Raw genomic sequence first — 25,648 nt, 5'->3', positions numbered from 1 at the left:
GTGCCATAATGTTCTACTACTCCCGTTTCCAACTTTAGGCTCATTGCTCTAGAGGCTATGGCAACACAAGTGAATGTCTAAACGCTGATTAAGTGAGCTGTAGACTCTCACTAGCTTCTGGGGCGAAAAATTCTCAGCTCCCCTTTATCTTAAATTTATGCCCTGGTTATTGACATCTCCCCTGATTGAAAAAGTTCTTTCCTATTCACCCTATTAATGCCTCTTAGAAATGTATACACCTTTATTAGGTCCCCTCTTAACTTTCACAGCTCTAATGAGAACAAACCCAATCTATCCAAACTTCTCTCAAAACTCAGACCTTCAGCACCATCGCCAATAATATCCTTCCAAAACAAGGTGTTTGAAAGGGAGCAAAGAGGAAATTTACCAGGGTGTTACCAGAACTGGGAGGGTTTGAGTTAGGAGGAGACGCTGGATAGATAGACTTTTTTCACTGGAGCATAGGAGATTGAACGGCCTCGAATAATCAGTAAATGCTTTACTGGTGTGAACTTAAACCATTAGGGAAGAGGATTATAAATATATAGCTACAATCCAGTTTATTTGAAAGTGTAATCAGATATTAGATACACTGTAAAACCTTGCAGTTGAAGAATCTCAGAGCTATTTATTCTATTTTAATTTCCTTGAATGTTATAAAGTACATTATTAATGGCCTGCATTCATTCTCATTAAGCGATAATTTTCAAAGGTTTGTAAACCATGAAATCAGAGAAATTAAACTCCTCATGAAAATAATAGTTCTATATTACTCATAAACACATATATACACACACTATATTAAGTCCTCTGAAATGAATGTGGATACCACCAACTTCTCTCCCTTGCCCATCTTATTTGCATTGTATTCCAGGAAAATTCCCTATTTGCTAAAAATAGGCACCCAGAAAAGAAAGATTTTACTACCCTCTGGTGGCCACCAATATGTTTTGTTTAATTATTTTCAGTCATTTACATCTTCAACCTAATCAGATTAAAAAACAACCCTGAAAATCCCACCTTCATTTGCTGATCTAAGTGGCATATGTTGATATCAGTTATGGCAGCAGTTTAATGCTCTCAATGTCTCTGGTTCAAGAGAAGGAATTTAAACTGACATTTTAGGTAGTGATCAGGAGCAGAAATCCTATGACTTACAGTTGGTAAGTGTGTGCGTGTGTGTGTGTGAGGATAGTGAGAACAGGATCCAGCTTGGTTGTGATACTCTGTATGCGCATTTCTCTCTGCCTGCATTCACAGTCTGGGTTCACATATGGAAAATGATGGAAATAATGGCAGGCAACCAACATCTAAGCAAATTCTATCCCAGCAAGGAGTCAAAGCTTTCTATAGGGGACAGAAAAGAGTGAAAGAAAAACACTGACAGGTCTGAAGTCAAGGATTTTTAAAGACACTATGATTGAGACAACATAATGACTTCACTCTTTAGGGATGTCTCTTAATAGCAGGCTGCTGCATTCTATAAAATATGAATTATTGTAATGTGTTGAGTGACACTCGACACACAATCAGAGCAGTAAAGAATTTTTTAAAAAATGTTATAAAGAAAACGTAATATACTATTCAAATATAAAAGAAGTGTCATTTTCAGCAATACAAAATACAGACTGAACTTAAGGAACATACACCTGCTCGTACCATTAAATCAATTGGTTAAATATAGTATAAGGAATGAAATTGAGAGTTCGTAGAAGTTTATGGCAAGGCTGATAGTATATTATGCAGGATAACGTGATCTCACATAAAGAATTAATGGAAATAAGAAAGTCACTTAAGAGTGTAGCTTGTCAATTGCATAGACAGACATTTTAGAATTTTGCTTGATGAATCTTTTGGAGAAACAAACAAAAGGGTTACAGAAACTTTCCCCTGGACATTAACTGTGTAAATACTAAACTTACTTCAATCCAGTCAATTCAAATTGCAAACAATTTCAGTTGTTCAGGTGCATCATCTGAACTGAATAGATATACATGTTTGGTCAGTTGCTCAGAATGGTCTCAATCCATTCAAATTCTTTTCTGAGGATACACACTTTTCAATTTCACTGGAAAACTGAAAACCATTAAAGCTTTCCTTAGGGAAAATAGTTCCAGAGGAAAAATGTTGTTCCTGTTAAAATATTAGAATTTTAATCTACTCTCTCTTTAACGGATCCTCCAACAGATTTAAATTAATTGCTCAAACATAACACCTCATAGGTCAATCCAGTCAAAACATCCTTGTGACAGGACCATTAATGTCCATAGCAATAATAATGCATCATTTACCCAACAAGAAAACATATTAGTACATATAATGAAAGCTAGTTTGTTTTACATACGTAAAAATAAAACAAAGAATTGTGGATGCTAAAGATCCAAAACAAATACAGAAATTGCTGCTATGACTGAAATAGTAAACTTTAACTTCTTTATTCAAGTATTTTCAATAGGATATAATTAAAATAGACAATTCCGTGTAACTGCAACTTAACTGTGAACATCTCATCAATTGGAACTGCTCACAAATTTCTGGCTTCAGATTTAAGAATCTTTTAAATAATTAGTTGCCAAATTTTTTGAATTAGGCTAAGTGCAATGATTTTACAGGTGATATTTAACAGTGAAATCAGGAACATCAGAAAGATATGATTGCAGGGACAGGTCTCTCATACTTAAAGAAAAAGGTTTATCCTTACAAATAGGATACATCATCAAAACTCTTTCATTATTCAATTCAGGCAGTGTTTCTAAAGGCTGGAAATGTTTAGTCAGCCATTTATGGTAAGGATCGTGTGTCCTATCACTAACTTCAAGGTTAAAGAGAGGAGCCTGTGCCTTGGTAAATGTACATCCTGTCTGTAAGTAAGCTTCCAGTTTTAATTCCTCATTTACGTTGAGCTAGCTAATCTCAGCTTGGGCTACTGTAATTTTCAAAATCCCTTACAAAATGCTGATATGTTGCTGCCAACAGAACACAAAGGCAATGGGGTCTAAAGTTTCTTAAAATACATGATTAACAACCTACAATAGAAACAACCCATGTGCATAGTTTGTTTTCAATGAGGAATCAGGAACTGTATTTTGGTATGCAACACACTCGATTTTTATTAAACAAAATCAGGAACAGTCAAATATCTAGATTAGCTGACTTTATGCATGTCAGCAAATCAATTTGAAAGCTATTGTGATTGAGATCTCATACCTGGCCTCAATATTTTTAGGATGCACAGAAACTAACTTCAGACTTGGCTCAAATTTCTCCCTTCTCCACTGATAGTTAAATTACTTGTCTATGTAAACGTTCACTGTCTAAGTGCATACACGACCTGTCATGTGGACAGTAACCATGAAATAATAGCACAAAGCAATACCTTCCAAAGGAAAAACGAAAAAGTAGGGCCAGGTTCAAAGATTTCCTTGATTTGCTGTTAATACACCAGACTATAATGCTCCATTCTATCACAATTTCTCACGATGAGTCACTTCCACTCCCAAAAACTAAGCAATTGAAGTCCTTGGGAGAAAGAAGTGGATTGCAAGATCAATAGAAAGATACTGCTGCATTTTCCTATATCGTACACTCTAAAATATTCACCATTACTCTTCTCTGAAACTCAATAAAAATGTATGTGAAAGTTAACCTCGATAGATGCGTTCATGCCAGTATGGCAGGAAGAAGTCACAATAATCCAGTGATAATTTCTTCTTTGGGATGTAAAAATTGATACTGCTTGATCAATATAATGAAGAAACAATATAAGGCACGACACCTAACACTTGTGTGTTTTTAGGTCATATTTTTCCAGTAACCTTTCACAATACTTCAAAAAGTTATCCTCTTCAATTCTCAAGGCCAAATAGTCCGGGACTTGACATGCAACTGAGAAGCATACTGAGGTGGAAGTGCTGAGGTGCAGACCTCTGTGGTAGTTGCCTGCGAGCAATTCCACTGCTCTTGGGGCCATGTATGAATCTCTAACTGATAGGAGTTGGAGACTTGAGTCAAGAGTGTGGTGCTGGAAAAGCACAGCCAGTCAGGCAGCATTTGAGGAGCAGGTAAATTGATGTTTCGGGCAAAAGCCCTTCATCAGGAATGGAGACTTGAGACAATTCGTGACTCAACCTAACTCTCTCACTCAGCTCCCTCTTTTTAGCACACCCACCAATTCACAGACATTCAGACTGTATCTTTAAAATTTATTACACTGCAGCTAGTACCTTAACAAGGAGACATATGTCAATCCTCTTCCTCGGTCTCTGCATGGATTCCTGCGATGAGGGAATTCTTTAGGATGTGCATCGGAAGTCTGACTCTTTGAAATGTAACAAAATAAGTGTGCTATTTTTTCACGGACCAATGTCAAATGCACCTGTTTCAATGCTAATGGGAAGATTTGGGCCAACACACATTGGTTATTAAAGTGTCTTTAAATTCTCACTTTGCACAATTTATTGTTCAAGTTCTAAAAAGTAGCCATTACAGAGTACATCTGGTGTGCTAACTCTTTCCACTGCAGTATTATTCAGCCAACTACAGCAGTTTGAATGTCCGCCATTTGGACTGGTAAATGTTTTCTCTTTCAGGGATTTAGTGATCAGCTTTGTGCTTCAGTCAGGAAATAAGCAGTCCTGTATAATGTAAAAGATTTAACAATGTTACATGTACAGAAGTAAATAGCATAAACTTCCACCGGACTGAATTTTCATCAGGTGCGGGAAGATATGGAGGAGAACAGGTGCAAGATGTAAGGCATCACAGTGGCTCAGTGGTTAGTACTGCTGCCTCACAGCGCTAGGGACTCAGGTTCAATTCCAGCCTCGAGCAACTCGGCGTGGAGTTTGCACATTCTCCCTGTGTCTGCATGGGTTTCCTCTGGATGCTCCAGTTTCCTCCCACAATGCAAAAATGTGCAGATTAGATGAACTGGCCATGCTAAATTGCCTATAGTGTTTAGGGATGTACAGGTTAGGTGCATTCATCAGGAGTAAATGTACAGAAGAAGGGTAAGGGGATGGGTTTGTGTGGGTTACTCTTCAGAGGGCCAGTGTGGATTTGTTGGGCTGACTGGTCTGTTTCTACATTGTAGGGATTCTAAGATGAGTGATTAACTCCCAGGAAGAATGACAAGACGGAATACAAATGATTACCATGACAGTACTAGGTATCCAAATCTCTTCATTGACAATTCTTCACATTGCACAGAATCTGAAATATGTCCTTGGGCAAGGAGAATGGTGAATGCAGGGACACACCCGAACCACCAATAACTGTTTCCCAGCAATCATACCCAAAGTCTTTTAAAGCCTGTGTTGATGCTTCCACCACAGAATGACTTGTGTCTGAAAAGCAAAATGAACAGAACAGACCAAATTGAAATACAGAGTTAGTCTTATAATATGGTTCATGAAGGGAGGCTTCAGCTACATTTACAATAACTCTAACAGCTACAATACAAACCTGCAGCAATATATTCAGATACTCCCCACCTCTGTAAAGTAAAAAACAGAGACAGAGGAGTTCAGTTGCATTGGTCTTTCAGTGCAATTTACCCAAAATTGGCCAAACCAGCATAAAACATCAAGGTATTAAGTGCAAGTTAAATCCAGTGTAAATGAGTTTCTTTGATCTTTAGTACTAAAATAATATTTTATAGGAAGCCAGCACACTCAAATTGGAGATCCTGTGGTTTGAATAATTCACCATGCTGAGTACCTGCTAGTTGCCCCTGTCTATTGGTCTTAAAAAAACTTCCCTTGAAGAAAAGCTTTAATGATATACTGGCCCCAACCACAGGCTGCTCACAGCACATAATTGATTGCTGACACTTCCTGGCATTCACTGAAGCTCCACTTTCCAACCAGCAGGTGACATAGCTTATCTGTCCTTACTCACATCCTACTCTACCGCCTTCTCCATGTTAACAAGACTCTGTTCACACTGCAGACCATAGGCCAACATTTATTCATTGTCTAGAGGGGCCTGTCACAGACAGGCAAGCATTCGGACATTTCAAGAATGAGATTTTTAGTAATCAAAAGCAAGCATAAATCAAAATTAATCAAGATGCCACCATCATGCAAACAGACAGCGATGGGGTGGCACGGCGACTCAGTGGTTAGTTCTGCTGCCTCACAGGGACCTAGTTTTGATTCCACCCACAGGTGACTGTCTGTGTGGATTGTGCACATTCTTCCCATGTCTGCATGGGTTTCCTCTGGATGCTCCAGTTTCTTTCCACAGTCCAGAGATATGCAGGTTGGGTCGACTGGCCATGCTAAATTGCCCCAGTGTCTAGGGATGTGCAAGCTAGTAGGATTAGTCATGGAAAATGCAGGGTTACAGGTCAGTGTGGGCTCATTGGTCTGAATGGTCTGTTTCCTTATTGCAGGGATTATGATTCTAAAGAAATGCAACTACACACAAAAATATCTTTTTAAAAATATTTCATGTTAATACTGACTACTACACTCCAACAAAAACAATTCAGAAGAATTTACTGGTTTCAAAGTAATTCCAGTTGTTTAAAAACTGAATACTAGGGAATTATTAGAATTCATGTAAGCAAGTTAACTTAACATTTGCCACAGGGAAAATGTTAAAGCTGTTTTTAAAACAAGTTATAGCAGGGTTCTTAAATAACTTCAAATAAATCAGGCAGAGTGAACATGGTTCTGTTTGTCTAATTTACCAGGGTTCATTAAGGAAGTAACAGACAGCATGGACAAAGTGGAATCTGTGGATGTCCTGCACTTAGATTTCCAGAAAGCATTTGACAAGGTACCATATCAAAGATGACTACTCAAGAGTCAAAAGACGTTGAGGATAACATATTAGTGTAAGCTAATGGGATACAAAGAGTAGGCATAAATGGATCATTGTTAGATCTAGTCAACTTGACAAGCAGAATGCAAAGAAATCTGTGCTGGAACGACAACTGTTTACAATTTATATCAATGACGTGGATGAGAGGACTAAAAATACATTTGCCAAATTTCCTGATGACACAAAGAAGTGTAGCAAAGTAAGTTACGAAGAGAAAATATAACTACAAAAAGATGTAAGTTAAGTGATTGGTCAAAGACTGAGCAAATGCAGTATCATGTTCAAAAAATATGAAATTGTCCATTTTTGCAGGAGGAATAAAAAATTATGTTGTTATCTAAATGGTGACATGTTACAGAGTTCAGAGATGCAAAGGCACCTGCATGTCCTACTGCAGGAATCACTAAAAACTGGAAGGTAGGTACAGCAAGTAGCTAGGAAAGCTAATAAAATGTTATGATTTGTGAGGGGAATTCAATAGTAAAGTAGAGAGAGGTTATGCTTCAGTTCTACAGGGCTCTGGGTAAACTGCAGATGGAGTACAGGGTGTAGTACTGGTCTCCTTATTTAAAGGAAGGAAGTAACTACATTGTTTTCATTTTGGCCCCTTCCAACGAGTTTCATTCTATGGAACTACAGAATTGTAAGTGACAGGTCATTACGTATCTAAACTGAAGGTTAAACAAGGTGTTCTCATACACCAGCATGAGTGTTCAATTAACCCATCCTTTATTATATCAGTAATAATGGAGAACTATTGGCCAGTGACTAGAGTGAGGAGAGATTTTGTAAATGTGCATAAGCACAAAAAAAGGATAAAGTTACTTTATAACAGAAATTGTGACAAAAGTACTGAATCATATTCTATAGAAGTGATTGAGTAAATAGGTCAGGTATTTTTAATCCTAATGTTGTTAAGAACACCAAAATGATGAACGTTGACTGAACCCAAAAGTATAACCATCTTATCCTCGTTAAAAACAGATAAATTGCTGTACTTCTGTGATTTCAGTTGTGTTTAGGTAATAGATTAAACAGGTTTTTCAAATACTTACAGTTATACAGTTACTTAAAGATAATAGATGCTGATAACATGGCAGGATAATATCTTTAAGAGGAATGAAGTCTGAAAGTAAGAGAACTAAATAGGGAGCTGAAACAACTTGGGTCCATGATTATATCAATTGAAGGCAATTAAGCTTTACTCTTCCTGTGGGAATTGCTCTATTTTTATGGGTTGTTCACTTACGCAAAAGAACATCAGAAAGAGCTAACAGGAGTGGGACTGGTGCAGTCTACTGCATAATAAAATGAATCAGCTCACCCTGCAGCACTTTCACCTCTGTCAAATTGACAATGTCTATCAGGTTAGTAATACAATTAAATGAATCACACTGACATCTGGTGGCCAAATTACAATATTGCATTAACCTCACATTATTGCATGGAAATTTGTTTTCCACCAATCAACTACAAGCTCAGAAATAAACTTAGGGTGTTTTACACATAATACTGGAATGAACAGGAATTGAGAAGATATCTCCTTGCCAAATACATGACTCCAAACATCATCTATTGCATAAAATACATGGAGGCAGGTAAGCATGCTAAACAAATTCATTATTACTGCATGGGTTATAACCCACATTCGCCATTGGTAAGAGATATCAGTCTTTAATCAGACCGACAATCTATATTTTAAGTATTTCAATATTTGTAGTTAGTCTGTCGAGGCAGTGTGTGGCATCGACTTCCGACAGTGCCATAATGAACCGGTGTACTGACACCAATCGGCATGTGTGGAACAGCTAAGAAGCTGTGCAGCTTATAGGTTACAGTCCATGTTCCCTTTCTACTGTCAAGTCAGAAGGTTCGAGGTCCACTCCAGGGATACGAACACTAAGTCGAGCATGGCAATCTAGTGCCAGTACTGAAGGACTGCTGTGCAATCAGAGGTGCTGTCTTTCAGATGAGATGTTGAACTGAAGGCCTGTCTGTGAACTTAAGTACTATTTTGAGAATAATCAGGTGTGTTTTAACATGTTCTGGTCAATACCTATCTTTCAAAATAACTTCACAAATAGGTGATCTTACCCTAGCTGTTTGTGGGAATTTGCCTTGTCCAAATTGGTTGCTGTGTTTTAAATAGTAGACAGTGACTCCACTTTTAATTGACTGCAAATAGCTATGGGTCACTCTCCTGTGAAATAATGCATATTTTTACAGTTTCTTCACTTTCCTCAGCAATGAACTCCAATAGAGCACGAAAATGCATAATAACGTAACAATTTATCAGGAAACCCAGAAGGAGGGGCAAGGAGCCACAATGCACGACATCACTCGGGTTAAAAAGACAAAACCAAGTAGATCCAAGGGAGGAGGAACTTTCCTATTCACACACAGCCTGGTTATTACTACATAAAAACAGAAAGAACTGCAGATGCTGGAAATCAGAAACAAAAATAGAAATTGCTGGAAAAACTCAACAGGTCCGGCAGAATTATGAAGAGAAATTAGAGTTAATGTTTTGGGTTGAGTGAACCGTCCTCTGTTCTGAGGAAGGGTCACTCAAGCTGAAACGTTAACTCTTGATTTCTCTCCACAGATGCTGCCAAGTCTGCAGAGCTTTTTAGCAATTCTGTTTTTGTTTCTGGTTATTTCTGTCTTTTTAGCAGAATCAAAATGAAGTTCTTGTACTTAGTTTGTTTGTGGTACAGCTTCAACCTTGTAGCTCATTTGCTAACAAACAATTGTTTCTGTTTGCTGGAAGTGCAAAAAAGATAAATCATTGAAGATGATTTACCCAACCAAGCATGCACTCATTGTACCTGGTCGAAGCAGTGTTAAGCCACATCCACCACCTCCTGCACCGGTCAGTTTGCTGTGTAGACCATATGTTGCAGTTATTTGACACAATCTGTCCAGTGATGAATGGCCCACTCCAATAACATTCAGGTGGTGTTGGTTGATGTCAATAAGTTCCTGAAATCAGCACAGAAAATAAGTTTGGCAAGAAAATAATTACCACTGAATAGATAAGACGACATTTTTTCTAGTGACCAGTTACTCAATCCTCAAAATTTGTTCTGCTGATAATTCGATGGTGAAGGCAAAATGCAGCTGGGCCACATAGACATACAAGATCGATTCCAGCTTTGTGCTGCATTAGCTGGTCTTGATAGCTGGTACAAGTAGTTCCAAAGGTACCATAATTGACTTCAGTCACAGAGATGTACAACACGGAAACAGACCCTTTGGTCCAACTCATCCACGCTGACCAGGTATCCTAGCCTAATCTAGACCTGTTTGCCAGCACTTGGCTCATATCCCTCTAAACCCTTTCAATTCCTTTTTTTTTTTAAAAGTTTATATTTATAATCAACCTGTTCAGAGATTTTATGACACATCTCTGGAACAATTGGGACTTGAATTCGGATTTCTTGGTCGAGGGATAGGAACACTACTAATTGAGCTACAAAAGCCCCTAGTTCAGTCCTGTTTGGTTTGGTAAGAGAATTAACTTTATTAGGTACTCAAAACCCTTGCATGTCAGGAGTGTGATTTATACATGTATATTAATATGATTTTTAAGAGTTTTGATTTCAGTGGTATATTTCTGTGAAAGTGGTTTTCTTTTAAAAAAAAGGTAAGGTCAGAGATTCCTTCTGGGACAGTGACTTAAGCCAGTATGTGACAAAAAACAAATAGCTGCCACATCCTGGTGTACTATTGGAAGAAACGTTTACCACTTGTGGTTTAAAATGGGTAGAGTAAACATGGATCGCCATTAGCTTGTATTGGGTCAAAATAATTAAAGATTGAATTTAGTTAAAAAAAGCCAGAGACTGAAAAGTTTTTAGGGCAGTTCGGAGGAGCCATGATGCATCAGAATTGTTCTCTCAGTTCTTATCCTTAGAACCCTAGAACACGGCTTTAAGATAATAATTGCCAGCAGAGGTTAAGGTGCTGTCACAAAGTACTGTCAAACTCTAAGCTACTCTAACACCATATACTGATCATTTTGCGTCAAGTAGATGCAAGTTATCAAACATATGACATTCTTCCAAAAGTTGTTAACTGCACTGTTTGAAATTATAGTTTGACCAGACTAAATACAAATGCAGTAAAGTACATGGAGAACTGATGTATAAAATTCACCTCCAGGATTGTATAGTGCTCATCTATGGCATTGCCAGATGCTATTGCAGCCAGAACACGTTCACACTCGCATGAAATAGCATCTATTGAATCCAGGACAGGTTTTATTATGCTTGGTAGCTAAAAAAGAAAAAAAAAGAAAATTCACTCAGAGGTTGATTCACTATTCTCTGTTATTCACATATGACAAGTAGCTTAAAGAATAGCAAAGCACACCACAGATCTCCTGTAAACTTTCAGTACACAAGAAAAATTTTCATAAGTCCAGTCACCAATTTTTTCCCCACTTTGAATGTGTATTCTGTGCTCAAGGGGAGTAACATTAATGTTCTTAAAATGTGTTCTTTACGTGAAGACTATGGTTTTGTGGTAATGCCACTGTGCGAGTAATCCTGCGGTCTAGGCAAATACTCAGAGGACATAGGATCAAATTCCACGATAGCAACCAGTAGAATTTAAATGCAATTACACAGTAATAGTAACCACAAAGCTATCACACTTTGTCACAAAAATCCATTGGTTCACTAATGTCCCTTTAGGAGACCTCACCTAGTCTGAATCCACACTGGTTGACTTTTAAATCAGGCCCCGAAGTGACCTAAGCTGCAGCATTGTAAAGAGGAGCTGGAGCAAGTCAAAGGGTACTGCAACAACTCATCATCACCTTCTCAAAAAGTGATTAGGGAAAGGCATCAGATGCTAGCCTTCCCAGTGAAATCTACATCCGACAACAGACTTAAAAAAAATGACAGAAACAATTTACATTGCTCATCCCTTGTTGCTTTAAGAGGATGACGACTCTGCTCTTTCACCTTGTGCAGCATATCTGCTCATGAGGCTTCCACAGTGTGTTTGGCAGAGAATTCTCATCAATGACCAGGAAAGAAAAGCAAGCACGTATTGAAGTGGTGTGGTCTCAGATTTGAACAGAAACTTGGAGATGTTATTCTCCAAGGATTGTATTGCTTCTAGCTGATAAAAGCCAAGGGACCAGGAGTTGCTAATTACTTAACCTTGGTAATTAACTGCGTGGCATTGTGCAGATAGTACAAGTATTTGTTGTGGACAGTTTTGTTTGTGGAAGAGAGGCTGGACAGTAGCAATTGTTGCTCAACTAGGCTGCTTAATCATGCATGTAGTCTTTGCAGCTGCACCCCATCTAGTTAGATGGTTGGCAATTAATCACACTGACGTGACTCTGTAGATAGTAGAGATTCTCCAAATGGGGAGCATAGCACCTTATCAGAATATTAGATTCTACCCTGTTCTGTCGTAACAACATTCCACAGACTTCACTTGAGAAATCCCCTTTACTGCACTCTTGATATTTTTGTTTCCTACACCTGCCATTTTGTGACTTGAAAGACCAATAACTTTTTACCAACTGATACAAACATAGTTTTGCATTCTGAAACTACATTGAATATGAACGATGTTGAGACAACCAAAATCCATTTCTTTTGGGCCAGCTGAAATCTAGATGGAATGCAAAGGACACCACTAAGACTGAAACAATGAAAGTCACCATGATCCCAGCGGATGGACTGCTCTCTCTCGAATGAGAGGTGGTCAGTTTAATCTGGGGGTAACCACACCTCAGGTAAAGGGCAAGGTTGAGAAGGTGTAGCCTTTATAGTGACCTCAGCTGGAAGAGGAACTGAATCAGTATTGTTGTTGTCACTGTATCAGAAACTAGCCATCCAGTCAACTGAGCTAAGCGACCTTGTGCGAAAGAAAAATATCATACCAGGCACATAAAGTAATGGTACCAAATACATTTTTAAAATTTCACTATCTGAAAACAAGAGATAATTCAGTTCTATCCACAGAGATCATTAAAAAAATCCAAACCTTATTAAGTTTATCTTTCACTCCTGCTACTAGTACTTTCGTACTTCTTGGCACCTTTGTGTTAGTAAGAAGTATCCGGAGGGTGGGGACACTGGAACAAAGTGGAAAGAGAAAGTTAAACAAATAGAAATAATTGAATGTATGACATTTATTCTCCCCAATTATGACAACATCAGAATAAGATGCATTTGATAGCTTATAAAAACTGAAAGAAATGCGGATGCTGTAAATCAGAAACAAAAACAGAAATTGCTGGAAAAGGCTCACTTGATTTGAAACATTAAACTCTGTTTCCCTCCAGATGTTACCAGACCTGCCGAGCTTTTCCAACAGAGTGAGAGTGTGTGTGTTGTATTTAATAGCTTGTCCATTTAGAACGGAAAACAAATCAGATTAAAATGTCATTGTTACTGATTGAAAGTAATCAAATTGTATAATGGAACTTCTTAAAAACTTTATTGCAAGTATCAAAAATTCTTCCAGAGGACTGAAGGAGTTAAAAATTTCTGTATCAATATCTGTATCATTTTCCTGCATTTGTTAATTTAGGAGTTTGTTTCCTGAAATTGTGTCATTATACTTTGGTTTACTTACTTTTGGAGATTGAATGTGGAGAATAATTACAGACTCCTGACCCAAGGAAGTCAAAAATCTCTTTTCTTTGGTGATATCACCTGTATTTAGCAGTTTATCCCATAGTAACAATTAATATTCTGAAGCAATCACAAAGTAATAATAAGAACTACAAACACTTTAATGCCACAATGCATGTTTCCTCCAGTAGGACAGATTAGGCCCTGAAGGCACAGCCTCAGAATGAAGAGATGACCCTTTAAAACTGAGAGGAGGAGGAATTTCTTCAGCCAGAATGTGCAATCTGTGGAATTCATTGCTGCAGAAGGTTGTAGAGGCCAAGTCATTGAGTGTAATTACTATAGCAGTAGATAGGTTCATATCAGAGAAACACCGAGAAACATAACAGCCATGATCGAATGGCAAAGCAGATGCAATGGGCCAAATGGCCTAATTCTGGACCTATATCTTATGATTTTATGCTCATTTTCTCAAATGAACCAGAATCCTATCTTGAGGAGGAATATACTGTCAGATAAGACACTGGTTGATAGGGATCAATAAACAGAAGTTAAAAATTACAAATAATTCGTTGTTGCGGTTAAAAAATGCCAAAGCAGGGATCAAACTCAACTTGGATTCTGCACCTCTTCACAGCTCTTCCTCATTCCCTTCAATATGTTTCCTGTACTCCAACAAAGAGTTGGCAAAAAAGAACCTTTATATCTTGTAGCACCATTTAAATACAAAAATAGAACTTTATTTGCATATGAAGCAGGGTGCTTGCACATTTTAAGTAGATTAGCCTGGTTCTTCTGCTATTTACTTCAACACAATGGAAAAGCAATTAAACTGGAGCAGAGTATTTATCATATGATTGAACCTGGCTTGCAGCAAACAAGTGACTCCCTGATATGCCTTTGCAGCTGCAACTTTGGCCAAATTCAAAAGAGAGTGGTAGTGAATTTAAATTGTCCCTCTTGTCCAGCCCATCGAAGATGATCGGATTTTTGGTTCCAAAGCAACTTCCAAGCCTTGGAATTTTTGACATCTATTCTCTTACCTTTAAGACTAAAAGCCAAATGTAGAGATCATGTTGAGAAACATATGCAGATGATCATAAATATGAAAATGTAACAAAGACAATATCGGAATGTAACCATTTTACTTTAGTCTTTTTGACAAAAAAAATTATGTCCTGAAACCTTGAAGTAAATGGGATTAAATTAATTGGATCAACAGACAGAAATAATTCATGCCAAAACTGGGACAGTCATTAGTGTCAATGTCCCTTGTTTTAATTATATTAAAAATTGTTGCTGTATTGGAAATGTGAAAAATTACCATATAATCAACATCATGAAAATATTTAATTATTTGTCAATATTTAATATTAGCCAAGTTCAATAATAATTCAATATTAATTACTGAATAGTTAATTTTTCACACGAACAATACACTTCAATGCACCACAGGGTTGTTAAACGCTGTAATACATTTTAGAAAATAGCTCTAACATTACTGGAATCAGTAGCTGAAAATAGGTACCTGGATAAAGGAACAATTTTACCTGCGTGGTATCTCAGAATTCCCCCTAAAGCAAAACAACAAATAAAAACATTAAAAAGATTGGAAACATTGATTGACATTAAAAGTACATACACGTCTTCACTGTGCTTCTCATATCTCTGCAGAAAATACACCCAGTTGAACTAGGATTTCCTTAAACTGACAATCCCAATCAATCAATTGGTTTATACAGCAAATAGCCATTTTGACAAGAAAAGTGCCAGGCCTGATCCTCAGTAACCCATTTCCTTCATGTTAATACTGAGACATGATCCAATGGTAACCATAAGGATATGAACAGAAAGAAAATTGTCTGGGAATTTTGGCTTAATCAGGAAGCCCTATTGAAGGGCATATGCCGAAACGTAGATTCTCCTGCTCCTGCCTGACCTGCTGTGCTTTTCTAGCACTACACTCCCGACTCTGGCTTTATGGACTTTAGAAGGATGAGGGGTGATCTAATTCAAACTTACAGAATACTGAATGGCCTGGAAAGAGTAGACCTTGGGAAGATGTTTCCATTGGTAGGAGAGACAAGGCACAGCCTTAGAGTAAAGGGAAGACCTTTTAGAAAAGGTATAAGGAGAACTTTCTTCAGCCAGAGTGTGATGAATCTATGGAATTCATTGCCACAGAAGGCTGTGGAGGCCAGGTCAATGAGTATATTTAAGACTGAGATTGATAGATTCTTGATTGTAGAGGAAATCAAGGTGAAAGAGAGAAAATAGGGTTGAGAAATTTATCAGCCATGATTGAATGGCAAAGCAGACTCGATGGGCTGGATACCCTACTTTGTACTCTTCTGTCTTGTGGTCTTATGGACTTACTGAATTTGAATTAAGAGTTTTGGGTTAACTGTTCCATGATGCAATTATTGAAGAGAAAATGAGGTCTGCAGATGCTGGAGATCAGAGATGGAAATGTGTTGCTGGAGAAGCGCAGCAGGTCAGGCAGCATCTAGGGAACAGGAGAATCGACGTTTCGGGCATTAGCCCTTCTTCAGGAATGAGGAAAGTTTGTCCAGCAGGCTAAGATAAAAGATAGGGAGGAGGGACTTGGGGGAGGGGCGTCGGAAATGTGATAGGTGGAAAAAGGTCAAGGTGAGGGTGATAGGACAGATTGGGGTGGGGGCGGAGAGGTCGGGAAGAAGATTGCAGGTTAGGGAGGCGGTGCTGAATTTGATGGATTTGACTGAGACAGGCTGGGGGGCAGGGGAAATGAGGAAACTGGTGAAATCCGAGTTCATCCCTTGTGGTTGGAGGGTTCCTAGCCGGAAGATGAGGCGTTCTTCCTCCAACCGTCGTTTTGCTGTGGTCTGACGATGGAGGAGTCCAAAGACCTGCATATCCTTGGTGGAGTGGGAGGGGGAATTGAAATGTTGAGCTACAGGGTGGTTGGGTTGGTTGGTCCGGGTGTCCCAGAGGTGTTCTCTGAAACGCTCCGCAAGTAGGCGGCCTGTCTCCCCAATATAGAGGAGGCCACATCGGGTACAGAGGATGCAATAGATGATATGTGTGGAGGTACAGGTGAATCTGTGGCGGATATGGAAGTTTCCTTTGGGGCCTTGGAGGGAGGTGAGAGGGGAGGTGTGGGCGCAAGTCTTGCACCTCCTGCGGTTGCAGGGGAAGGTGCCGGGAGTGGGTTGGTGGGGGGTGTGGATCTGACGAGGGAGTCACACCTCCCCTCTCACCTCCCTCCAAGGCCCCAAAGGAAACTTCCATATCCGCCACAGATTCACCTGTACCTCCACACATATCATCTATTGCATCCTCTGTACCCGATGTGGCCTCCTCTATATTGGGGAGACAGGCCGCCTACTTGCGGAGCGTTTCAGAGAACACCTCTGGGACACCCGGACCAACCAACCCAACCACCCTGTAGCTCAACATTTCAATTCCCCCTCCCACTCCACCAAGGATATGCAGGTCTTTGGACTCCTCCATCGTCAGACCACAGCAAAACGACGGTTGGAGGAAGAACGCCTCATCTCCCGGCTAGGAACCCTCCAACCACAAGGGATGAACTCGGATTTCACCAGTTTCCTCATTTCCCCTCCCCCCAGCCTGTCTCAGTCAAATCCATCAAATTCAGCACCGCCTCCCTAACCTGCAATCTTCTTCCCGACCTCTCCGCCCCCACCCCAATCTGTCCTATCACCCTCACCTTGACCTTTTTCCACCTATCACATTTCCGACGCCCCTCCCCCAAGTCCCTCCTCCCTATCTTTTATCTTAGCCTGCTGGACAAACTTTCCTCATTCCTGAAGAAGGGCTAATGCCCGAAACGTCGATTCTCCTGTTCCCTAGATGCTGCCTGACCATGCAATTACCCTTGTCAAAGCCTCTACCAACCAGAGTATACCTGCCAGTCAATCAGCATCCTATTCTCACACAGCATAAGTTTTGTTCTCTATGAGATTTGGCATCCTTGTGATTCTGTCTTGAAGGGTGCAGAACACAAACCTACCAACAGCATGCCTTTGTTTTTCCTCAGCTATGCTGTCATAAAACCCAACATTACAGAGGTAAATATTTGAAAGTGAAGCCATGAGTGAAGTGGAGCTCTAATTCCAATAGATGGATACAGTTCGGAGAATGCTTCCTGCACATTTAACAATAAGATTTTATACAGACTGATGATTATGGGGAGGGGTTAGGGCCATGATCAAAGCTATCCTGGATGGTGGATGGGATTACTCAGTTTAGATTAGATTAGATTACTTACAGTGTGGAAACAGGCCTTTCGGCCCAACAAGTCCACACCGCCCCGCCGAAGCGCAACCCATCCATACCCCTACCCCTACATTTACCCCTTACCTAACACTATGGGCAATTTAGCATGGCCAATTCACCTGACCTGCACATCTTTTTTTGGATTGTGGGAGGAAACCGGAGGACCCGGAGGAAACCCACGCAGACACGGGGAGAATGTGCAAACTCCACACAGTCAGTTGCCTGAGGCGGGAATTGAACCCGGGTCTCTGACGCTGTGAGGCAGCAGTGCTAACCACTGTGCCACCGTGCCGCATTAGAGTTTGCTCTAATAAAAACACTAACCTGCTACAGCCAGCAACTACCACCTCATTTTATTGCTGTCTTTCCCCAAGCCCTGTTGTTAAGTGTAAATCAGGCTCCCAACTGTATTGTGGTAGCCTCCTTTAAACAAAATAAGAAAATGTCACACCCCTCAACAATGTGCACATTTCTTAGCCTACTGCAGCAAAGTTTTAAAGTTCTCACCATTTCAACAATCACAGTGGAGATGATGTGGTTAATATGGAGACCTAATTTGGCATTACATAATTAAATAAACACTCAGCAGAAATATTGATCAATAAATGCATGAACTAGCTGATGTGCTGGGTGAAAAGTACAAAGTGCACTCCTGTCACAATGAATAATAAAATGGTTTTCTAGGCAAAGACTTTGTCAAGTTATGAGACAGTGTGTGATTTACATTACTAACTCTCTGATTCACTTGCGATGTTTACCAGATGAAATAGATATATCAAGTGAGAAAGATTACAGACCAGTTCTTTAACACTGAAAGTAAATCCCCATTACATGGATTTAGCTAAATTGTGCAAAACAATTATCTCAAAACTATTTTGGGAAATTAGACATTGGTTTACTTGGTTTTCCTTCTAAACAACAACACATTGTTCAACATTCTTCTTTGTTGCTGCTCGCCTCACCATCTTTAAATCAATTACATACTTCTCTTTGAATATTTTTCTTTCAGAGCCTCAGAACCCTTGTCTTACTCCTCTAGTGTCCAGGCTGTTTGAAATCATTGAAACATTAATTTTGGATTTGGCTTCCTTCCTCTTTCAAACCAAGTTAATTTAAAGTTCTAAAACAATGCAATAGTATATCGGAAGGATACTGTGAAACTTGAAAGGGTTCAGAAAAGATTTATAAACATGTTGCCAGGGTTGGAGGGTTTAAGCTATTGGGAGAGGCTGAATAGACTGGGTCTGTTTTCCCTCGAGCATCGGAGGCTGAGGGGTGACCTTATAGAGATTTATAAAATCATGAGAGGCATGGATAGGGTAAATAGACAAGGTCTTTTCCCTGGGATTGGGCGTGCAGAACTAGAGGTATAGGTTTAGGGAGAGAGGGGAAAGATATAAAAAGGGCCTAAAGGGCAACTTTTAACACAGAAGGTGGTATGTGCATAGAATGAGCTGTCAGAGGCTGGTACAATTACAGTATTTAAAAAGGCAAATGGATAGGTTTATGAATAGGAAGTGTTTAGAGGGATATGGGCCAAGTACTTGCAAATGGGACTAGACTAACTTAGGATATCAGGTCAGCATGGACAAGTTGGATTGAAGAGTCAGTTTCCGTGTTGTACATCACTATGACTTTATGACTCTAAGCGAGTGCTGATGCATCATCATGGTATTTTCTTACAAAATTATTCAACACATATTTCCAATTCATTCTGTCCCTTCTCACTAAATATTGCTAGCAGGACCTGCTTTCCAGAAATGGGAAGGAGTAATTACATGAATGAGAAATCTAAACTGCTGCAGTGAGGATGCCACCTTGTGGCATGCATTGCAATTCCACCATTTCCAAATCAAACATCAGTATGTTACACAGTCAGTCAATCATCAACTCTTTCTGTTACTAGTCACTTCCAGAGAAAAGTTACATTATAAAACTTAAATGAACAAGCCATTTGGACTGTACATTGCTAATAGCCCATACAAGCCCTCTTCCCCTCCAACTTTATTTATCAACATCTCCTGACGTTTCTTTCTCCTTAAGAGAACTACAGCACATTGAATCCCACTAAAATATTCTGATTTTAATACAATAAATAAATGTTACCCCATGTTCCCACAGCATTATCCACACCAGATGGATTTCCATGGATCAATTTCTCTCCTTGAAATGCCCATTTGTTAATCAGCTCCAGTTCATCTTCACTCCACCTGTTTGTCAGTAAAGAGGAAAATAAATGCATAGAAACATTGGTCAGCAGCAAGAATAATATTTTTAATGAAATACTACCAGAACATGGCTTTATTTTACAATGTTTAATGGTAATGGTTCATTACATCTCCTCCTTTTTTCCTCCATGTATTTTCACAATAAATAAATATATGCTATAACTATATTATCTTTCACACTGCAATACAATTTATTACACTACGTCCTCCTAATCTTGCTGAAATCTAATTTTTTTAGATCTACTGCAATTTGTACCCACTATGTTAACTGGCTCCTCCTTGGCAAATGAACAATTAACCCAAAAAAGATTAATTAATTTTTATTGATTAAAGCTTCCAGATCACCGGCGGTTTAGGAATCTGCATTTTCCTTGCCATGGCCTAATCGGATAGGGAATGAGGTAAATTGTCAGCACGTAATTGACAGGCTGAATAGCATCTTTCTGTCAAAATAGGTGCAGCTGATTGTAGGCTGTGGCAGAACAGCTGATGTGTAGGACAAAGAGAAGTGGTATCTGCATCATCCAAGATTGGGATGCTGAGTGCAATGCTTCAAGATACTCCAACAGACAGAGTATTGCATTACACCTCTAAATAAATCTTTTTCTCATCCTTGGCAAAAAGAACAAGTATTTCTGTTTAACTACACTCAATGTCACATGACAGTTTGGTTGAACAATTTGATATTTTCAACTTTACAGAATCAGGTGAACACATTAAGGTCACTTCAGACTTACCGGACCATTGGGCTGCTTTCTCATTAGAGAGAGATGACTAATTGTGGTTTAGTCTGAGGGTCACCACTGCTCAGGTAAGGTGTGGGGGAGGGATGGTGGAGGTTGGAAAGAGAATCCTTCATCGTAAGCTGGTGTGGGAATCAAACCCACACTGTTGGCATCATTCTATATTGCAAACTAACTTTCTACATCACAGATACCAGTTACTAAATTGCTAGAGAATCCCACCAATAAACATACCCAGCCCAACTCAATACAGTAACAGATAAACCAGTCAAAGATTTCTGTTTGAAATCAATAATTCCGGATTTACAGCTCTCCCCCTTTTCTTTGACTGGATAATTTATATGTCTAATTATAGGACAGGTTATAGAACCTCAGGAGGTATCTTTGCTTGCCTGGTACTGTTGTAGTCCTGTGGAACTGGCCAGGTAATGGCCCCACTGGCTGATAAAAGAGCTGCTGCCAGACATACACAATATGCAGCACTAGATCCCAAGCCAGCTCCTATTGGAAGTTCAGACCAAATCAGAATGTCCATGTTTGGCACCTGCCTACCATTTAAAAAGATAAAAACAACACAATGTCATTTCAGCATTTTGATTGCTGCAAGGTGCATATTTTCACATTAGATTTGTAATTTTCTTCACTTAGCGTCATAGAGATATACAGCATGGAAACAGACCCTTCGGTCCAACTTGTCCATCTCAACCAAGATATCCAAAATTAATCTAGTCCCATTTGCCAGTTTGTGACCCATATTCCTCTAAACCTTCTATTCATATGGTTCATAGCTCCTTGAAAGTGAAGGCGCAGGTAGATAGGATAGTAAAGAAGGTGTTTGGGATGCTTTCCTTTATTGTCAGAGTGTTGAGTACAGGAGTTGGGAGGTCATGTTGCAGCTGTACATGACATTCGTCAGGCCACTGTTGGAATATTGTGTACAATTCTGATCTCCTTCCTATTGGAAAGATGTTGTGAAACATGAAAGGGTTTAGAAAAGATTTACAAGGATGTTGCCAGGATTGAAGGATTTGAACTTTAGGGAGAGGCTGAACAGACCAGGGCTATTTTCCCTGGAGCGTTGGAGACTGAAAAGGGTGACCATATAAAGGTTTATAAAATCATGAGGGACATGGATAGGATAAATAGACAAAGTCTTTTCCCTGGGGTGGGGAGTCCAGAACTAGAGGGCATAGGTTTAGGGTGAGAGGGGAAAGATATAAAAGATATCTAAGGGACAACTTTTTCATTGAGGGTGGTACGTGTATAGAATGAGTTGCCAGAGGAAGTGGTGATGGCTAATACAATTGCAACATTTAAGAGGCATTTGAATGGGTATATGAATAGGAAGGGTTTAGAAGGATATGGGCTGGGTGCTGGCAGGTGGTGCTAGGTTGGGTTGGGATATCTGGTCAGTATGGACAGGTTGGACCGAAGGGTCTGTTTCCGTGCTGTATATCTCTATGACTCTATATATCCACTTAGATGCCTTCTAAATGTAATTGTACTACCCTCCACTACTTCCTCTGGCAACTCATTTCTTACACACATCACCTTTTGCATGAAAAAGGTACCCCTTAGATCTCTTTTAAATCTTTCCACTCTCATTTTAAATGTATGGCCTCTTGTCTGGACTCTCCCCACCCCAGAGAAAAGACTTTGTCTATTTATCCTATCCATGACCCTGGGGAAAAAAAACCTTGACTATTAACCCTATCCATCTTTTGACAAACACTTAAACGGCCCTATGTCTTTTTGTTATCATACACCTGAAATGAAACACTGTACAAGTTCTGTATGGATCCCTTTGTTAGTGATCTAATTTTTGCTACTGAATTTGTTGTTTCTTAAGAACACACCTGCCTCATTTCCCACTCTCTTTCTTTTCATATTTCTAAACACATTACACTCCAGTATATTATCAACCTCATAATCTCTGAACGCATGTTTCAGTTACTCTTAATAACCTCAAATCATTTATGTTTGTGAGATAATTTATTATTACTTCAATAATCTGTATTGAGTGCGTATTATTTTTACCTCTATGACACTGACCTATGTTCTCATCCATCTTTTTCTTATTTTTAGGTTACAGTTATATCCGCCTAAACTAAAACCCAATGCAAACGTATTTTCCAAGTCTAGTTTCTTGTGTCCTAGTCCTGATGAATACAAGACACAAAGCGTTGACCTCATGCCTCCTTTTAGCAATGCTTAAGTTCTGTACTACCAAGGAATTAAGTGTATTATGCAGCACCTATCAGATGTAATCCATAAACATCGTTAAGCCTTTGCAATAGTGACACCAATCTGACACCTTCCACCATCAAATTCTGCGCCAAGTTGAATTGTATCATTCATACTGCAGTAAACTTAGTGGATAGAAAAATCTAATACCCATTTCTGGTGGAGATAGCACCATAAAGGTAAAGGAAGCAGAGGATACTGAGGCTCTCTGTATCTGTCGAGCCTTCTGGAATTCCTGCAAATCGTCTCAATTGATCCATTTGTTCCTGGTTTGGAGCCTTTGGGGTCAGCACGTCAGTCACTAAAAGAAAGTGAATAATAATAATAATAATAATAATAATAGAATCAATGGGAAGTCAGACACAACCCATTTTGCACCTCTGCCACTTGTTTTTAAAGGAACAAACCAAAAGCAACACATTGCATATATTTCATCCTTTGATTTATCAAAAATTGTCTAGATTAATTATCAACTGTAGTTTAACGTTAACAAAACAGAAGTTAAATCTAGAAGTTATAATGTTTCAAATAATCACTTTTCCACAACTGATCTCTTACGTTAGCATCACATATGCAATTAGTTAACATTCAAGATCTCTGCATACAAAGTAACTGAATGAACTATTAAAATGTGGCAACAACTTGTATTTCCATAGCACTTGCCATATAGAAACACATTCCAAATCCCTTTGTAATCAAGCCAACCATTTGACCAAATACTTTGTCTGACAAGCTTCTTTAAACCACTTCCAGCAGGAACTCATTGCTCTTAACAGGAACTTACATGAAAAAGTTAGTACGTGTTGGATTTTTAAAATGTACTAGCAGCAAACATATCCCCTTGGATCAGTAAGTGGAGGAGAATATCCCACAAAGTACTTTTTCTGTAAATATTTTTTCCTGGGAGAAAAAAAAAACAGCTGGATGTCAAGCTCATGTGGAAGAGTTGCCAAGTTAGAGTCTCCAAACCTAACAATGAACAAATCTGTGCTTGCAAAATTTCAACTTGTCATCTCCCTCCCAATAGGAGATCCTAATTACATTTGACTGTAAAGAACTTGTAGCAAGGTTGGCAGAGACATGATGTAGGGCCATAGGGTTCTACATGGATATTATTGGAGCTCAACCAAATTGCACACTCAATTAGGGCATGCTATCCAGTATTTAGTATTATGGAAGAACCTGCGCAGTAGCATGATTTAATCGGACATCTGCCTTAACAGAGGCCAACTGAAGTTACTTCAGGGTATTCAATGTAACCAAGCTTGAGCAGTCTGGGATCTTTCTACTGCTATTGCTCGGATTTATCTTTGCATCTATTTATCAAACAGAGTGATCCTGAATTGCGCAAGTTGACTGAAAGACTTTTTGTTGCATGACTTTAGGCTCTGAGCCAAAATAAGAATTGTAGGGATTTATCTTCCATGTGCTATAAACTTGAACTGTATTGGAACTTAATTATTATTCAAAAGAATATTTACAATCTATATTCAAAAGCTTGAAGGGACTGAATATACAATGACTAGATTTGCTGGTAACACCAAGATAGATAGGAAAGTAAGTTATCAATAGGAAGAGACTCTGTAAAGGAATATGGAAAGGTCAAGTATGTAGGCTAAAATTTGGCAGATGGAGCATTACATGGGTAAATGTGAACTTGTCCAGTTTGCCAGGAACAGCAGAAAAACCAGTCTTCTGTTTAAATGGAGAGAGATTGCAGAACTTGGTGATACAGAGGAATCAGAGTGATCTGAGGAAATAACAGGTCTCCCTTTTAAAGAAATGAGGGTAGCTATTTTTCTTTCAGATGTCATTATTTTGTGGAATTCTCTTTCTCAGACAACAATGGAGGCTGGGTCATTAATTTTATTCAAGGTGGAGTCAATCTAAAATCTGACAAGAAAGTTGAAACAAAAACTAGTTCAGCTATGAAAGACCAGGCTCAAAAACTGAAATCACTTACTCCAGCTCCATCTATTCCTATGAGAAACAGTCAAAAATACCCCTTTGTCTATTAATCACATGCAGGCAGAAATAGGCATCTTCCAGGTACTGATACGAACAAACAATTTCTCCATCTATGCCCTGAACAGTACATTTGAGATTTCTGGTGAACCACGCAAAACTGCAATGTCACCGAGATTAATACAAATCCTTATTCCAGAATGTTAGGTTTAAATCATGTTTGAATGTTGCCAGTTTCCCAATATTTCACTTTTTATTACCACTTCCCTGTACCCTTCTATTGGCTGCACCATCTTTTATGCTAATATTCTTATGAATTAATGTCTCTAAAAAAAGTTGCAAGTACAACGTCCTTTATTAATTATAATTTTGTTCATTTGTGTGCATTTTACCATCAATTGCTGACTGCAGAAACTGGAGGGCAGCAGGTTTCCAACTAAGATGGACGTTAATATTTGGTAAGTTTAATTGCACTTTTTGATCAGGACATGGTTGCAGTCGGAGATATGTTTTCAAGTTTAAGCTGACTGCCAGAGCCACCTACAAATACAAAAAATATTTAGCATTAGTACCATAATTTCAAAAACAATACATTTATCTCAGCATTCCAAACGCATAAGAAAATCAGTGTTGACAAGTGATTTCTGTCTGCTATAATAATGATACCAAACAAAAACATTTAGTTTTTAATTGGCTGATTGACATTTGCCTTAACACCTAAATTTTGCCAAGGGAACAAGAAATGGAAAATAAAAAA

At 38.9% G+C, this 25,648-nt stretch overlaps 1 protein-coding gene across 3 annotated transcripts in view; it reads right to left on the bottom strand.

The window, feature by feature from the left end:
• The window catches only part of mvk (mevalonate kinase), a 43,688-nt gene that overhangs the window by 13,953 nt on the left and 4,087 nt on the right, over positions 1 to 25,648 (bottom strand). Inside the window, exons 3-12 of one of the 3 annotated variants that reach the window (XM_087999934.1) lie at positions 25,284 to 25,431; positions 23,077 to 23,227; positions 21,075 to 21,230; positions 19,818 to 19,921; positions 14,959 to 15,004; positions 12,838 to 12,928; positions 10,987 to 11,106; positions 9,657 to 9,810; positions 5,154 to 5,345; positions 1,391 to 4,634 (exon numbers count right to left, since the gene is read on the bottom strand). In XM_087999934.1, coding sequence (XP_087856060.1) covers positions 5,182 to 5,345; positions 9,657 to 9,810; positions 10,987 to 11,106; positions 12,838 to 12,928; positions 14,959 to 15,004; positions 19,818 to 19,921; positions 21,075 to 21,230; positions 23,077 to 23,227; positions 25,284 to 25,431 — 1,134 coding nt within the window. In that variant the 3' untranslated portion in view covers positions 1,391 to 4,634; positions 5,154 to 5,181. Of the gene's footprint in view, positions 1 to 1,390; positions 4,635 to 5,153; positions 5,346 to 9,656; positions 9,811 to 10,986; positions 11,107 to 12,837; positions 12,929 to 14,958; positions 15,005 to 19,817; positions 19,922 to 21,074; positions 21,231 to 23,076; positions 23,228 to 25,283; positions 25,432 to 25,648 lie in introns of those variants that run through there. The other 2 variants (XM_087999935.1, XM_087999936.1) reach the window with 2 other exon arrangements.

Source organism: Chiloscyllium plagiosum, unplaced genomic scaffold (assembly GCF_037043375.1).
Source record: "Chiloscyllium plagiosum isolate Xiang-an unplaced genomic scaffold, Cpla_swu_hap1 HiC_scaffold_24, whole genome shotgun sequence".
NCBI classification, from domain to species: Eukaryota; Metazoa; Chordata; class Chondrichthyes; order Orectolobiformes; family Hemiscylliidae; genus Chiloscyllium; species Chiloscyllium plagiosum.
This window is presented reverse-complemented; position numbering and strand designations above follow the sequence as displayed.